The sequence below is a fragment of the Anastrepha obliqua genome, chromosome 5, assembly GCF_027943255.1.
Source record: "Anastrepha obliqua isolate idAnaObli1 chromosome 5, idAnaObli1_1.0, whole genome shotgun sequence".
Lineage (NCBI taxonomy): Eukaryota > Metazoa > Arthropoda > Insecta > Diptera > Tephritidae > Anastrepha > Anastrepha obliqua.
The window spans coordinates 20823271-20839006 of record NC_072896.1 but is presented as its reverse complement, the minus strand read 5'-3'; the positions used below and the strand labels follow the sequence as shown (position 1 = coordinate 20839006).

The 15736-nt window shown below is 36.1% G+C and overlaps 1 protein-coding gene across 2 annotated transcripts in view; it reads left to right on the top strand.

Moving 5' to 3' along the window:
* The window catches only part of LOC129246848 (germinal center kinase 1), a 37025-nt gene extending 22844 nt beyond the window's left edge, over positions 1–14181 (top strand). Inside the window, exons 3-10 of one of the 2 annotated variants that reach the window (XM_054885514.1) lie at positions 4611–4706; positions 4780–4908; positions 11597–12106; positions 12204–12349; positions 12422–13076; positions 13146–13499; positions 13567–13757; positions 13846–14181. In XM_054885514.1, coding sequence (XP_054741489.1) covers positions 4611–4706; positions 4780–4908; positions 11597–12106; positions 12204–12349; positions 12422–13076; positions 13146–13499; positions 13567–13757; positions 13846–13858 — 2094 coding nt within the window. In that variant the 3' untranslated portion in view covers positions 13859–14181. The remainder of the gene's footprint in view (positions 1–4610; positions 4707–4779; positions 4909–11596; positions 12107–12203; positions 12350–12421; positions 13077–13145; positions 13500–13566; positions 13758–13845) is intronic. The other variant, XM_054885515.1, reaches the window with a different exon arrangement.
* Positions 14182–15736: the final 1555 nt, after the last annotated feature.

Below are 15736 nucleotides of genomic sequence, written 5' to 3'. Positions count from 1 at the left end.
TATTCCTTCGATTAATACCTGGAGAATATATCTGAGAAGGTTGTGTTAAAATTTCAAGACGATCGGTTCAGCCGTTTTTAGAAATCGTGTCCCCCGACTTCGAAAACACGGTTTTGAGAAAAACGCGTTTAAATTTTGAAAAACACTTTACATAGGGTAAAAATTCTCTGCAACGGCTTTTCAAATTTGCGTGTAACTTCGAAAATATTCACCGGAACGATATTAAATTTTCTGTGTGCGTTCTTAAATATATGTACATTAAGAAAATAAAATAAAAACAAAATCGATTTTTTGAAAATTCTATAATAACTGTACATATATAACCACTTAAGAAAACGCAAAAAAAATCCAATTTTTGAAAATTCTCTCTACCCATAACCCCTTAATGCTAAATATTGCTTACTGAACTTTCTATTTCTAGAAAATACAGAAATTGATAACTACTTTTTTATTTCCTCAAAGAAGCACACAAAAACTAACAATAACCAATTTTTAATTTGACTGGTATTTACAGTACGATTTTTAGTTATATTCACTGTACATACTTAACATACATGAAGACAGTATTTATTCACTAAAAAAAAGCAGTGCGTTGTGCGAGTACGTGATTTGGTAAGAAATTATTAGTTGTAAACTCATCACCACGGCACCATCAGAATTACCATTACCAATGCCAACAACACAAATCACTGTCATTGCTGATTGTTTTCGCTGGTATAACCATAAATACCCCTACACATATGTGTACATACATACATACATACATATATATAAAACATTTTTCTTACATTACGCATTTAACAAAAAATTCCAGATTTGGACTTTAAGCGTTTAAGAATGCCTTTTCGATATTTTTCGCATATTCTTGTTTGTGTTGTAGCAATTCATTATCACTACGTTTTAGTCGTCGTTTGAGATATTAATTAATAAAAAACAAATAAAAGAAAAACAATTATGATCTCATAACAAAAGTGCGATCACTTAATGTCGAGGAAACTAATTATACATATACATATGTGTGTATGTATGTGTATATGTGTGTAACAATAGCAGCCATAATAAAATGTGTTGCTCACCCCAAAAACGCTCGCTATAAAAGCATTATAAAATCCGCTTATAAATCGCAACAATAAAGGTGTCCTCTAGTTTATCACTGTTATCTATCAGCATACGAGGGCATTTATTTGTAAACAGGTCCCTAGTGAAATGTTGTTAATTGTGAAACGCGCGGAATTCCTCTAACAGGTATATATTTATTGTTGTAATAGCGGTTCTTTGATGCAGGCGCTTAAAACACCTTACTTAGTCATGTCATGACGGTCTTCGAAGTAGCTTTGAAGTAAACAATATCGTACCGGCTGTTAGTAGCTGCTGCTGCTGCTGCTGCCGCAGTTGGCATGACAAAAGTCGAGGCTGCTAATGATAAAATTTACTTGTACGTCTGTGTTAGTAGAAGATCCGGCCATAGAATGACCTTCACCCATCACGTTACGGGATGAAGCATTTTTTTTTATAACATTTAATATGTCACAAAATATATTTCGCAAAGGTTGCCTAGAAATTCCTGTGCAAAGTATAATTAATTAATAATTAAAAAATTAATTTTTTTTAAACTTTGCACCTATTCCGTTACGCATTAAAATGTATACTAGTCGTAAGTATGTAACTTGTGTAACATGCTGCCACCGGGTTGCCTTATTTTTTCTTGTGCAGGTATAAGGTTGCCAGGTGTATACAGGTAAGTCGCAGTAGTAATTTGCACCCATCGAGTTACGCAATGAAATTTATGTCAAATTAAAGTTAATTTTATTTCAAATTTTGTGGTATAGGGTTGACTGCCGAAAACTTGTGCAAAGTTCCGGTTGCCGATTTTTAAAAATCTTAATTTTTGTGTGACTGTGTATGCGATAAATTCGCGTGTTTCGAATTAGAACGAGTGCACATGCTCTTTTTACGTGAATTTGAGAAAGATAGCGACAAGCTATAGTATATGCATTATTTCAGAGCAACTGACAATGTTTTATTCAATTAACTGATAAATAATTAAATGAAATTAACTGCGCGATAAATGAGTAAATAAATAAGTAAATAAATAAAAAGATGATTTGTATACATATATTTATATATGTATTATTGTATAAAATTAATATACGTATCTATATCATAATTTTTATAAACAAATAAATAATATTAAGTATACTTATCTTCAAAATTTTCATGTTGTATTAGGAGCTTATGTCTAATGAAATTAATAATAATCTTATATCAGGAGACGGAATTAAATTAAACAATCAGAAAATGGCAATTTTTCCAAAAAATAAAATTCAATGACACTATGAAACATGTTTTTAGGTTTTGTATTAAAATTTAATTTATTAAAAGTACAAAATTATTTGAATTAGCTGAGTATTGGGTAAACAATAATGTGGTAACAGTTGACCATCAGTGCTACTCTTATGAAGTTCAGCAAAACTCCATTAAAAAAACTGAAGAAGTCGATTATGTATGTCATCACGAAGAAGCGGATACGAGGATGATATACCATGCTTATAAAGTGGCACCAGGCTCGAAAATTTTGATAAAGGCCTCTGATACTGATGTTTTGATTATTTTGCTGGGAAATATACACAAAATTCAACAATCGGAAATTTGGCTAGCTAATGCAATGACAAAAAATAAACATCAACACCTAGAATGCATTAATTGCACCGCATTAGCAGAGAAGTTGGGATCAAAATTATGTCAAAGTCTTCCGGCTTTTCATGCGTTTACAGGATGGGATTACACGGCAGCATTTTATAATAGAGGAAAAGTAAAACCATTTAAATTATTTTCAAAAAACGAGAAGTACCAAATGATTTTTGCGTCATTAACAGATGAAGCTGATATTTTCATTAATGAAAAAATGGACACTGTTCAAGAATTTACGGCTAGCATGTATGGCATAAAAAACTGCAATAGAGTGGATGAAACGAGACATCGAATTTTTTTGAGAAGCTATTCTTCAAAAGAAGATAACGAAAAGTTTTTAAAAAAATTAAAAAGTTTCGACTCAAATACTATACCCCCTTGCTGGTTATCACTGCAACAAAAAATTTTGCGAACGATATTTGTTAATTCCATGTGGCTTCATGCAACGGACCCTCAATGCCTAAAAATGCAGCCCGAAACATGCGGCTGGTATGTTGACGAATATCTAAAACCAACAGGTTTCATTGGAGACCAAACACCTTTAACAGTACAAGATATTATGGAAATGACAGAGGAAGAAAATGATGACAAATCATGTGAATTTGAAGATCAACACTTTTCTTCCGATGAATCGGATTTTGAATAATTTATATGCAATGTAAAGTTTTTAAATTCAAATAATTTTGTACTTTTAATAAATTAAATTTTAATACAAAACCTAAAAATCATGTTTCATAGTGTCATTGAATTTTATTTTTTGGAAAAATTGCCATTTTCTAGATTGTTTAATTTAATTCCGTCTCCTGATATAAGATTATTATTAATTTCATTAGACATTAGTCTCCTAATACAACATGAAAATTTTGAAGATAAGTATACTTAATATTATTTATTTGTTTATAAAAATTATGATATAGATACGTATATTAATTTTATACAATAATACATATATAAATATATGTATACAAATCATCTTTTTATTTATTTACTTATTTATTTACTCATTTATCGCGCAGTTAATTTCATTTAATTATTTATCAGTTAATTGAATAAAACATTGTCAGTTGCTCTGAAATAATGCATATACTATAGCTTGTCGCTATCTTTCTCAAATTCACGTAAAAAGAGCATGTGCACTCGTTCTAATTCGAAACACGCGAATTTATCGCATACACAGTCACACAAAAATTTAGATTTTTAAAAATCGGCAACCGGAACTTTGCACAAGTTTTCCGCAGTCAACCCTATACCATAAAATTTGAAATAAAATTAACTTTAATTTGACATAAATTTCATTGCGTAACTCGATGGGTGCAAATTACTACTGCGACTTACCTGTATAAACCCGGCAACCTTATACCTGCACAAGAAAAAATAAGGCAACCCGGTGGCAGCATGTTACACAAGTTACATACTTACGACTAGTATACATTTTAATGCGTAACGGAATAGGTGCAAAGTTTAAAAAAAATTAATTTTTTAATTATTAATTAATTATACTTTGCACAGGAATTTCTAGGCAACCTTTGCGAAATATATTTTGTGACATATTAAATGTTATAAAAAAATATGCTTCATCCCGTAACGTGATGGGTGAAGGTCATTCTATGGCCGGATCTTAGACTATGTTGTGTTCTTGTGCTGCGTATCGACTGTTTACCGGCTACCGAGCAGCTCAAATAATTATCGCCTCGCAATTTGAGATAAAATACCAATGACATAAGCAAAAGCCTGTAGTCTTGCATGTGTATGTGTACATGAGCAAATATGAAAGTTGTGTATGTTTGCTTGGTAATTAGCTGTGTGCTGTTTTGAGTCTTAAGCAATCGTCATTAGAAGTTAATTAAGTATTTTTTTGGTAATTTCTTAATTTGGTAATTATGTAATTCCATTATCTTGTTTTTTTTTTTTGTTTACAGAAAGTCGATCCCGAGCTAATTTTCACGAAGCAAGAAAGGATCGGGAAAGGTTCCTTCGGCGAGGTATTCAAAGGCATCGACAATCGATCGCAACAGGTTTGCACGCGACTGCTTCTGGCATTTTTAGTTCGCGTATATAATTGTTTTTTTTTTTTATAATTCCTTTCAGGTCGTGGCTATCAAAATAATTGATTTGGAAGAGGCGGAAGATGAGATCGAAGATATACAACAGGAAATTATGGTACTGTCACAATGTGACTCGCCGTTTGTTACGAAATACTATGGATCGTATCTAAAGGTAAGCAAATGCATTTTTGTTTGGTAGTCACTTGTGGCAACGTGGGCTAGGTTTTCGAGCAGAAGTGTTGTCACTGGCACATGATCGATGCTATGAAGGTTAAACTCGTATTAGGTATCTTAATTTCTTCATTAAGGAATTGCTACGAGGGGTGCCTTTTATATGTCGGGATTAGAGAACAAAAACAAATTTTAATCATCGAAAACCACTTTATTGTTTTTAAAAATATACTCCATGAAGATCTATACACTTTTGCATGCGTTTGAACCAATTGTCGAAGCACATTGTCCTGGTGAAGAGTGATCCGTCTTTGGCGATTGGTTTTCCTAATTTCTTGGAAGACAACTGGCAAACAAATGGTTGTGTACCACTCAGAATTTACTGTTCTGCGTTGTTCTAGTGGTACGGTTGTGACATGTCCAGTTTTTCCGAAAAAACAGGCGATCATTTGCTTGGATGTGCTTCGTGCGCGAACAACTTTTGTTGGATTTAGCTCATCTTCAAACATCCATACAGTCGACTGCTGTTTACTTCCGGGCTCATACGCGTAAATCCATGATTCATCACCTGTCACGATGTCATAGACGTGTTTCGAAGCCCCGCGATCGTATTTTTTGAGCATTTCCTTCGACCAATCGACACGAGCCTTTTTTTGAGCGATTGACAAATTGTGTGGGATCCAACGCGAACAAATTTTTTTGACAGTCAAATGTTTATGTAATATTGAATGTATGCTGGTCCCACTAATGCCTAAGATTGTCTCAATCTCACGATAGGTCACATGACGATCTTGCAATATCAGTTCGCGCACAGCATCAATGGTTTTCGGAACAACAACTGATTTTGGACGACCTTCACGAAATTCGTCTTGGAGTGATCACGATAGGTCACATGACGATCTTGCAATATCAGTTCGCGCACAGCATCAATGGTTTTCGGAACAACAACTGATTTTGGACGACCTTCACGAAATTCGTCTTGGAGTGAACTACGACCACGATTGAATTCACCATACCATCGATAAACACTGGTGCTTGATGGAGCTTCATCGCCAAAAAATGAATTAAGTTCATCCATGCAATGTTGCTGAGTTAATCCACGTCGAAAGTTGTAAAAAATAATCGCACGAAAATGTTCACGATTTAATTCCATATTTGGACCGAGATGAATCTTTTAAGTTACTGTAAACAACACAAATAGCGCTGGTATAACAAAACGTTCTGAGTACGTAAAAGCCAAAAAATTTCAAACTTTGGGATACAGCTGTCAGTTGCCAGATTGCAACACCAGGGTTGCCAAATCCCGAAATATAAAAGGCACCCCTCGTATTAGTTTACTTACTTAATTACTATAGTATAGTATAGTTAGTGTAATCCATGCCAGGGGTAGCTGCTCGTTAGTCCGAGCCATTTTTCAAAATTTGAATTTTTTCACGAGCCGCAATTAAATAGCTACTTAAAAGGTATGCAAAATAATAGGACTATGTTTAAGTTCGTGCGGTTTTACAACAGATGGCGTAACTTGATTATTATTCCATCGATCCACATTTCCAAACATTCATTGGAGAGCTACTGTCGTAAGGCACAAACGTCAGTATAAGTTTTTTATTTGAAGCGTAAACAACAATATTTTTACCACACTTGAAAATGTCGAATTTCGTGCCAAATAATGTGTTTTTGCGGGGAATTTTTTAATATGAAGAAAAAAGCAGCCTAAAGTCATCGTATCTTGGTGGAAGTTTATGGTGAGCATGCTCTAGCTGAGCGAACGTGCCAGAAGTGGTTTGCACGCTTTAAAAGTGGTGATTTTGGCTTGGAAGACGAAGAACGCGAGGGTGCGCCGCCAAAGTTCATGGATACCGAATTGGAGGAATTGCTCGATCAAGATCCGGCTCAAACGCAAGAAGAGGTTGCAAAAACTTTGGGAGTTGATCAATCAACCATTTCCAAACGTTTAAAAGCCATGGGAATGATCCGAAAAGTAGGCCATTGGGTGCCGTATGAATTGAAGCCAAGAGACGTTGAACGCCGTTTTATGGCATGCGAACAACTGCTTCAACGGCACAAAAGAAAGGGTTTTTTGCATCGAATTGTGACTGGCGATGAAAAGTCGGTCCATTGCGACAATCCAAAACGTCGGGCAACGTATGGATACCCTGGCCATGCTTCAACATCGACGTCGGCGCAAAATATTCATGGCCTGAAGGTTATGCTGTGTATCTGGTGGGACCAGCTGGGTGTTGTGTATTATGAGCTACTGAAACCGAATGAAACGATTACGGGGGATGTCTACCGACGACAATTGATGCGTTTGAGCCGAGCACTGCGAGAAAAACGGCCGCAATACGCCGATAGACACGACAAAGTTATTTTGCAACATGACAATGCTCGGCCACATGTTGCACAAGTGGTCAAAACATACTTAGAAACGCTCAAATGGGATGTCCTACCCCACCCGCCGTATAGTCCAGACCTTGCGCCATCCGATTACTATCTCTTCCGATCGATGCAACATGGCCTGGCTGACCAGCACTTCCGTAATTACGATGAAGTCAAAAAATGGATCGATTCGTGGATTGCGGCAAAACCGACCGAATTTTTCACAAAGGGAATCCGTGAATTGCCAGAAAGATGGGAAAAAGTAGTAGTAAGCGATGGACAATACTTTGAATATTAAATTTGTAACCATTTTACGTCAATAAAGTTTCAAATTTCGAAAAAAAACCGCACGAACTTAAACATAGTCCTATTAGTTATTAAAAATTTTTGTTTTTACAGAAATTATATTTATTGAAAACTCATAAATAAAACACATAATTTAAATATTAAAAATTAAATACATTTATTTTACTTCTCTTAAAATTCTTTAAAATTTGTTAAATAATTTGTGACAGCACTTCTCAGTAATTCTTTCAGATACTGCTTAGTTAATACTGATCGGTGTTTGGATTTCACGAATTTTTTAGTGGAATAAAATAATGCACATACGTGCGTTGCTCCGAATATTAAAATAATTTGACAAACAGCCTTATCTAATTCAGAATACTTCGATTCTGGTACAAATTTCCTAAATTCAATTATCGACAGATGCTTTTTGGGTCATAATTATAAGTACATATATTGGAAATGGAGAACTCGCCTCGAATTACGTCAATTTCAAATGAATTCAGAAATAAATCAAGAGAAAATGAAAAGGGAACTCGGGTACATTTATCGAGAGCCACAAATAATTCTTCTAATAGCCGCAGGTTGACCCCATCTGCTATGTACTAAAGCACACGTAATACCATTTTTTAGCATAACAATAGAAATTTTATTAAAAATTGTTTTTTATTGCCATTAAGTGCATTTCTGTTAATATGTTTTTACTTTTTTTTTTTTTTGTCTTAAAAGCTTTGCGATGGGAATCGCTATATGATCTTTCCTCATACGATAGTTGTCTAAAGCTTATCAATCTGTCCACTGTGGCTAGTCGTAAAGGTTAGGTTAGGTAGACCTGGTTGGGTGATAGCCATCACATACACCTATTGGTGCCCAGTGGTACTAGATGAAGCTAAAGCTTTACGTTTCTCTATGGTAGACTTATTGTAATAAGTCTGCAGCTTTGCGAATGCAAGTAAACTCTGAAGCTCTTATCCCGAGATATTCTCATATTGTGAAACACCTGACCATTTTATTTCATGTTCTAGCTATTGCAGGACATGAACATAACATAAAGGGTTTTTCAATAAGGGCGGGTAGATGTTGAAATGGAATAAAATGGCGTTTGCTGTGTGGCACGTAGCGCCGTCCTGCTGGAACTACATGTCGTCTAGGTCCATATGGTTCAATATGGGCCATAAGAAATTGGAAGGGCCACCACGTCTACCGAAAAATGGGCGCAATGCGCGCAACGTTTGCGTTAATGAACACTCATTTTGATAATAAAGTTTTATCATTTGAACGTGCTGTTCAATCGTGTAACTTGCCATGATGATTTGGCATAAACAACTGAATAATAAACAAAAGATTTGACAGAGGTCACCAAAACAAAATGGCTGCCACAGGGCGCCAAAATCGACCCGCTCCAATTGAAAAACCCTTTAGAAGGCGTTCTAAAGATTCCCTCTCTTCCAGTTCATTACAAAATCCGCAGTTATCCTTGTTTGTAATTGGTGTCTTTTATACGTGTACCGCTACCAAATTGTGGCCTGTCAGTATACCTACGATGGTTCTGCTATCTTTTCTAGAAAGGGCTAGTACGAATCTGGCGTATTTATCTGCATTCTGTTTACATATAATTTTCGCGGTTTTGAACGAGGCTAGATTGTTACACCTCGTGTCTATTTCATCCTTTCATATCCATGCGGGTATCCAATAAACGTCTGTCTGCAGCCAATCTCTCTATGTCTTCCCCGCTTTTAAGAACGTTTTTAGATGAAATTTCATATGAGTTTATTGCCTTTATCGCTGCTTGGCTGTCAACGTATATATTTTGGAGTTGCTTGATGCCTTTGCGAAGGTAAAGGTATCGTAAAAGGTGGCGCAAATTTAATCATCTATATTAACTTTTATTGCTTGTCTGTTTGTATACTACAGCTGACTAGTTCATAAGTGTCAAATACGTTTAACCTACGACGCCATTTGCAAAAGTTATATATATCTTTCGATAAGGTGATTAATTGTGCGCCACCTTGTATAATCCTTACTCGGGACTCTGAGTGCTATGAGCACAATTTTCAATTCAATGTCTAGTATTTAGTACTTTTCAGCACCCATTGTCGATAACTCGGTTACTGCCGCCTCTTTGGAGAATCGAGTAGTTACTACTTTAAGTAGCGATTCTCCCCAACACTATATTTATAGTTGAAATGCTTACAGGGTAAATTTCTAGCACATTTCGCCTAGGTTTCATCTTTATGTTCTCTCTCAAGTATCAAGACACTTTAGGCCTCTTTCTTTGCAACCATGAAAAACAAATTACGATCTTAATGAACCATTTCAATCCTTATACCAAGAGCTTAGCTCTTATTCCAGCCCTTGATGTTTTTTTACCGTCAAGAGAACTATATTATCCTTGCGCAATAAATGTATTTCGTGTAACTTTATATTTACCTGATAAATTTGTTCTGTAGCTCAAAGTTTTAGATCTCGACGCTTAACATACGCCTGGTTTTATTGGCCCGGCTAAAACGAAAGTGATCCGTAATTCGAACTGTGCTCCTATCGGTTGAACGAACTACATATTTTAACAAGTGTGATACTTACATTTTATACAAGTAAAAGTTAGGACGGTTTTGGTTTTGGTCTCTAACGAGCTTTATCGATGACAGGGCGACAAAATTTGACTGGCCTTTAGAATTAAAAACTACAGACTACAAAGTTCGGAAGATACTTAGCATACTGTATCTGAATCTTAACTCAAGATAGCAAAATAACGTCAGGATTTCGCGACATTCCGGCTTAAAAGTGCAAAAAATGGGATTTTTGGTTATATTTGAGGTTATGTAAAATCATGAGATATTTTTTATTTAAAGGTCTGACTCAGAATAGGAAATTAACTTTAGGATTTCGCGATATTCCGGCTTTGAAGTGTAAAAAAATATACAATTTTTGGTTATATTTGAGGTTATGTAAAATCGTGAGATATTTTTTGTTGAAAGGTCTGACTCAAAATTGCAAAATAACGTCAGGTTTTTGAGATATTTGCCTTAAAAGTGAAATTTTCTATTTTTGATTATATTTGAGGTTATGTAAAATCGTGAGATAATTCTTATTTAAAAGGCTGACTCAGAATAGGAAATTAACTTTAGGATTTCGCGATATTCCGGCTTTAAAGTGTAAAAAAATAAAATTTTTGGTTATATTTAAGGTTATGTAAAATCGTGAGATATTTTTTATTTGAAGGTCTGACTCAGAATAGCAAAATAATGTTACGTTTTCGAGATATTCCGGTTTAAAAGTGAAAAATTCGATTTTTGATTATATTCGAGGTTAGGTATAATCGTGAGAGGTTTTTTGTTGAAAGGTCTGGCTCAGAATAGGAAAATAACTTTAGGATTTCGCGATATTCCGGCTTTAGAGTGTAAAAAATACGATTTTTGGTTATATTCGAGGTTATATAAAATCGTGAGATATTTTTTATTTAAAATTCTAACACAGAATAGCCAACTAATGTTAGGTTTTCGAGAAATTCCGGTTTAATACTGCAAGGATTACATTGGTTGGCTACATTTGAGGTTAGGTAATAACATGACCTTAAAAGGTCGTAACAGTGTTGGAAATTATGAGCACAACCCTTACTCTTTTCAACCAATTTTTTATATGTAAAAAAATATTTATTTATGTTTGAGATTTCGTGTGATGAATTTACAGTTACCAGCTTACTTATTGTTACTCCAATTTTTTTTTATACAAATCAAGTAATTTTCTATATTTTGTCGGAAGATGAAATTTACAACACAGAAATTCAAATAAAATTATATTATTTTTAAAATTAATACACATTTTTTATGTTCCAATTTGCTACTTTTAGTTTCAGTTTTTTTTAAATACATTTTTTTTTAATTTTGATATTTCATTTTCTAACCTCTCTGGTACTAATTGGCCCCTAGCCGTTTTCCTAGTGTTAAAAGACATGAAAATTGAAAATGTATTATTAAACTTATATTTATAATATAGTCATAATAATATTCGTAAATCCTTTGTAGGGTACAAAACTATGGATTATAATGGAGTATTTGGGCGGCGGTTCGGCGCTGGACCTAATGAAAGCTGGTTCTTTCGAGGAGATGCATATAGCAATTATATTACGCGAAGTGCTAAAGGGTCTGGACTATCTGCATTCGGAACGCAAATTGCATCGAGACATCAAAGCGGCCAATGTATTGTTAAGCGAGATGGGTGATGTCAAGTTGGCTGATTTCGGTGTGGCCGGTCAGTTGACGAACACCACGTCGAAGCGTAATACATTCGTAGGTACGCCGTTTTGGATGGCACCCGAAGTGATAAAGCAGTCCATGTACGATTCCAAAGCGGACATTTGGTCACTGGGCATAACAGCAATTGAGTTGGCCAAGGGTGAACCACCCAATTCGGAGCTGCATCCCATGAGAGTTTTGTTTTTGATACCGAAAAATAATCCTCCACAATTAACAGGAAATTATACAAAGTCTTTTAAGGATTTTGTGGAAGCGTGCCTTAATAAGGATCCTGAAAATGTAAGTGTATGCTGCGCTGTAATTGAATTAAGTGTTGAAATGTTGTTTTTGAGCCACTTCTGAAATGAATTCGAATGATTGCTTCATATTTCCATAGAGACCGACAGCCAAGGAACTATTGAAATATCCTTTTATCAAGAAAGCCAAGAAAAACTCGTACCTTATCGACCTAATTGACCGTTACAAGAAGTGGAAACTCCAGAAGGGCGACGAAAGTGAAACGGAATCGGAGAATTCAGATTCGTAAATATACCCAAGCGAATTTCCAGTTGAAATGTTAACTAATGAAAATTACAATTTTTTTATTTTTCCCAGTGACGAATCGAAGCCCGGCGGCAATAATGACGAACCTTGGATCATGACAGTTAAAGGTCTTAGTATCAATAATACACCACGCGCTGAATCGATTGCCAACAGCAGCTTTAAGGATATGGAACACATGAAAATGCCACAGAAATTATCACAAAGCAGTGGAGCAACGCCGATCGCAATTAATGCAGCCAACAAACACTATTCGGGCAGCAGTGCAACGACGGTAGCGTCGTCACCCTCATCCACATCGCAGCAGCAGCAGCATCAGCATCAGCAGCAACTGCACGATAACATGGCGGGCAGCCCGCCTGGTATGCCATCTACTCAATCAGCTACATCATCTTCGTCCGCAGCTTCGCCACGTGATACTAACTTAAATCATTACAAACACACAGCGGCATCGGCTGGCATCATACGTTCGACCAGCTCCAATATAGCGCATCAATCGCTCAGCCCAACACAGAAGCAATCATCTGGCAGCCAAGAGTTACTGTCGTCATCGAGTGGCAGTAACTCACCAAATGCTGTTGATGGCATGAAGAAGATCAGCAATAGCAGCAGCAGCAATGCGGTCTTCCAAGAATCATCGTCGAAATCGAACCTAAGGCAAAGCCGTTCCGCCTCACTAGACGATGAACACGATCAGCGACGATCATCGGTAGGTGACCCAAGTGGACATATTCTAAATACTAACGCGCCTAATATTTACTTAAAATCTGGTTTACAGCTCATTGAGCATGCCAAAAGTGAAGATCAACTGCGCGAAGAAGATGCGCGTGCGCAAAGGCGTAGCATGCATGCATCCGGGGCGTCATCTAATTCGACACCGATGCTTAGTTCGGGCTCGAGCAGCGGCAATTACAATGGCAATGCTGCGTTGCTAAACAGCGCGCATGGCGATCGCTCATCATATGGCGCTGCATTGGAGTTATCCGCAGGGTCAGCCTCTGCCTCTGCCACGGCGGTGGCGTCCAATAATTCCAATCATAAAATGGGTGGCGGAAATCGTGCGATGCAGACGAACAGCGCATGCCTAAATAATTTCCTCTTTCCTGTTCTTACAGACGTAAGTGCGAAGCAGGTGATTTTGGTTTATTCTTCATTGAATGTATGTGGATGTATGTATGTATGTGAATGAAATTTTGTAGATTCAAAGAAAGTATGCCAATTCGAGCAAAAACTCAAACGTGACAGATATTGGTGATTTGAAGTCCGTACTTGAATTGGCTGAACGTAGCAGTCCAGGTGTCAGTGATTTGTTCCTCAAAGAGATAATTCACAAATTAGTTCCAGGCTATTCAGAGACGCGTATCAACAATATTATGGACAGGGCTATGAGGTATGTACATATGAGCAGGAAAGCAAGGAAAAATCAAAATGTATGATGTATGAAAAATTTCTGTTTTTTCTCTTCATTTTCATTATAGAAATAAGAAGTAAACGAACACATTGGTACATGGACTGATTTTAAATAAAACAACAAAAAATATCTAACAGTTATGATATTTAAATATTAAAAATATACCAGATTGGAGATTGGACCATGTGCATATAGCAAATATTTAAGATATTGCGACAAGTGCGCAATCACCCGATATCTCTAAACAAAAAAGCAACTCCACACCTAAATAAATTTAAATATATTTAAAAGAAACTTAACAAAAAAACCAACAGTGTACCCGCAATATTGTTTGTTATGATAGTGTAATATTTATTGGATTCCAAATAAATCGTTGTCACGCTGAATGTGCCGCGAAGATTAATTAATTGTAGATAATTTGATGAAATCAACTATTGCATACGAAGTTACATTAATTAGTGTGAATGTATTATGCCAATACATACATATTAAAATTAAATTCTTACAAACAAACAAACACCTTAACGACTTATTCGTGTAGAGTTTAGCTATAGAAAGTCATAGCGCCAACGTGTTTGCCCCCCCGCCCAATAAACGCGCTGTGGGAGTACGAGAATACGAATGTTTGAAATTTTCCACATACCTTTAACCTTTTGGTTTTCTATTATTATGTAGTTAAAATAAAATTTATCTAAAAAATATACGCAAAAAGAAGCGAAATTATTGTATGAGATCACTTTTGAATTAGTATGTATTTTTTTCGTTTGTTTTTTCTATTATTATTTCACACCTAATATTAGTTTTAATTGTAAAAGATAAACAGGTTTAAATTAAAGTATATGAACGAGAGTGGTGAAAATAAGTAAAAGCAGTATATGCAGATATAAATAGTAAACTGTATCGTAATGAAACATGGAAACTAACAAGAATGCATACAATACATACCTACATACATTATTAATACTAAAAATATAAAACAAATAGTGTTTAGCAGTAACATACAATTCACACATACATGCATACCTATTCGAAATTCAACAAAGAAACAGTGAAAACAATAAACAACGGCGATTGCAGATAGTTTTAACAAAACAACAGCAAACAAAAACTAATAAAATAATATAAATAAATAATCGGACAATATTATAAAGACTATCAATTTTGCATTTCTTATATATGTACATATTTATAATTAGCGTTTCAATTGATGGAATATATATACAAATATTATTGGCGCTTACACCCTTTTTGGGGGCTTAGCCGAGCTCCTCCCCCATTTGTGGCGTGCGTCTTGATGTTGTTTCACAAATGCAGAGGCCAACAGTTTGAAGCCGCGAACGGCAGATATTTTTTATGAGGAGTTTTTTCATGGCTGAAATACACTCGGAAGTTGGCCATTCCTTGCCGAGGGGCGACCGTTATTAGACAAACAACAAACAACTTTGATTCGAACCTACGAACTTCTGATTGGTAGTCACGCACCAACTCTTGGTATGCATGCATCTGCGTTCCAAGTAGAGGTGTACAGGGTTTGATTGAAAAGTAATGAGCCTTCCCGCGCGGAGCGTCTGCCAAGCGATCAACCGAATCGGCTGGTGGGGGAAAATGATCGTTGGACCTTCCACTAGAAACCGGTCCCAGTTCGCTGGCAACATCGGTGCAGTCAACATCGCTCCGCGCGTGAAAGTTGTTTTAGAAGTGTGCTAGGATTTTGCAGTGGCGAAAATGCAGCGATCGTTGGAGCAACGTTACTCAATCAAATTTTGCGTTATCTCTAGGAAGCACTGTAAACGCGGCATTTTACAAAGAAGTGCTCTTTCGGCTGAAAAACCGCGTCGCCTGGGTTCGGCCCGACCTCGTCAACAATTGGACCCTTCATCACGACAATGCGCCGGCGTACACTGCCTTCCTCTGCACCTTTGCATTGGCCAAGATGGGGGTTCCGGTGCTTCGCCACC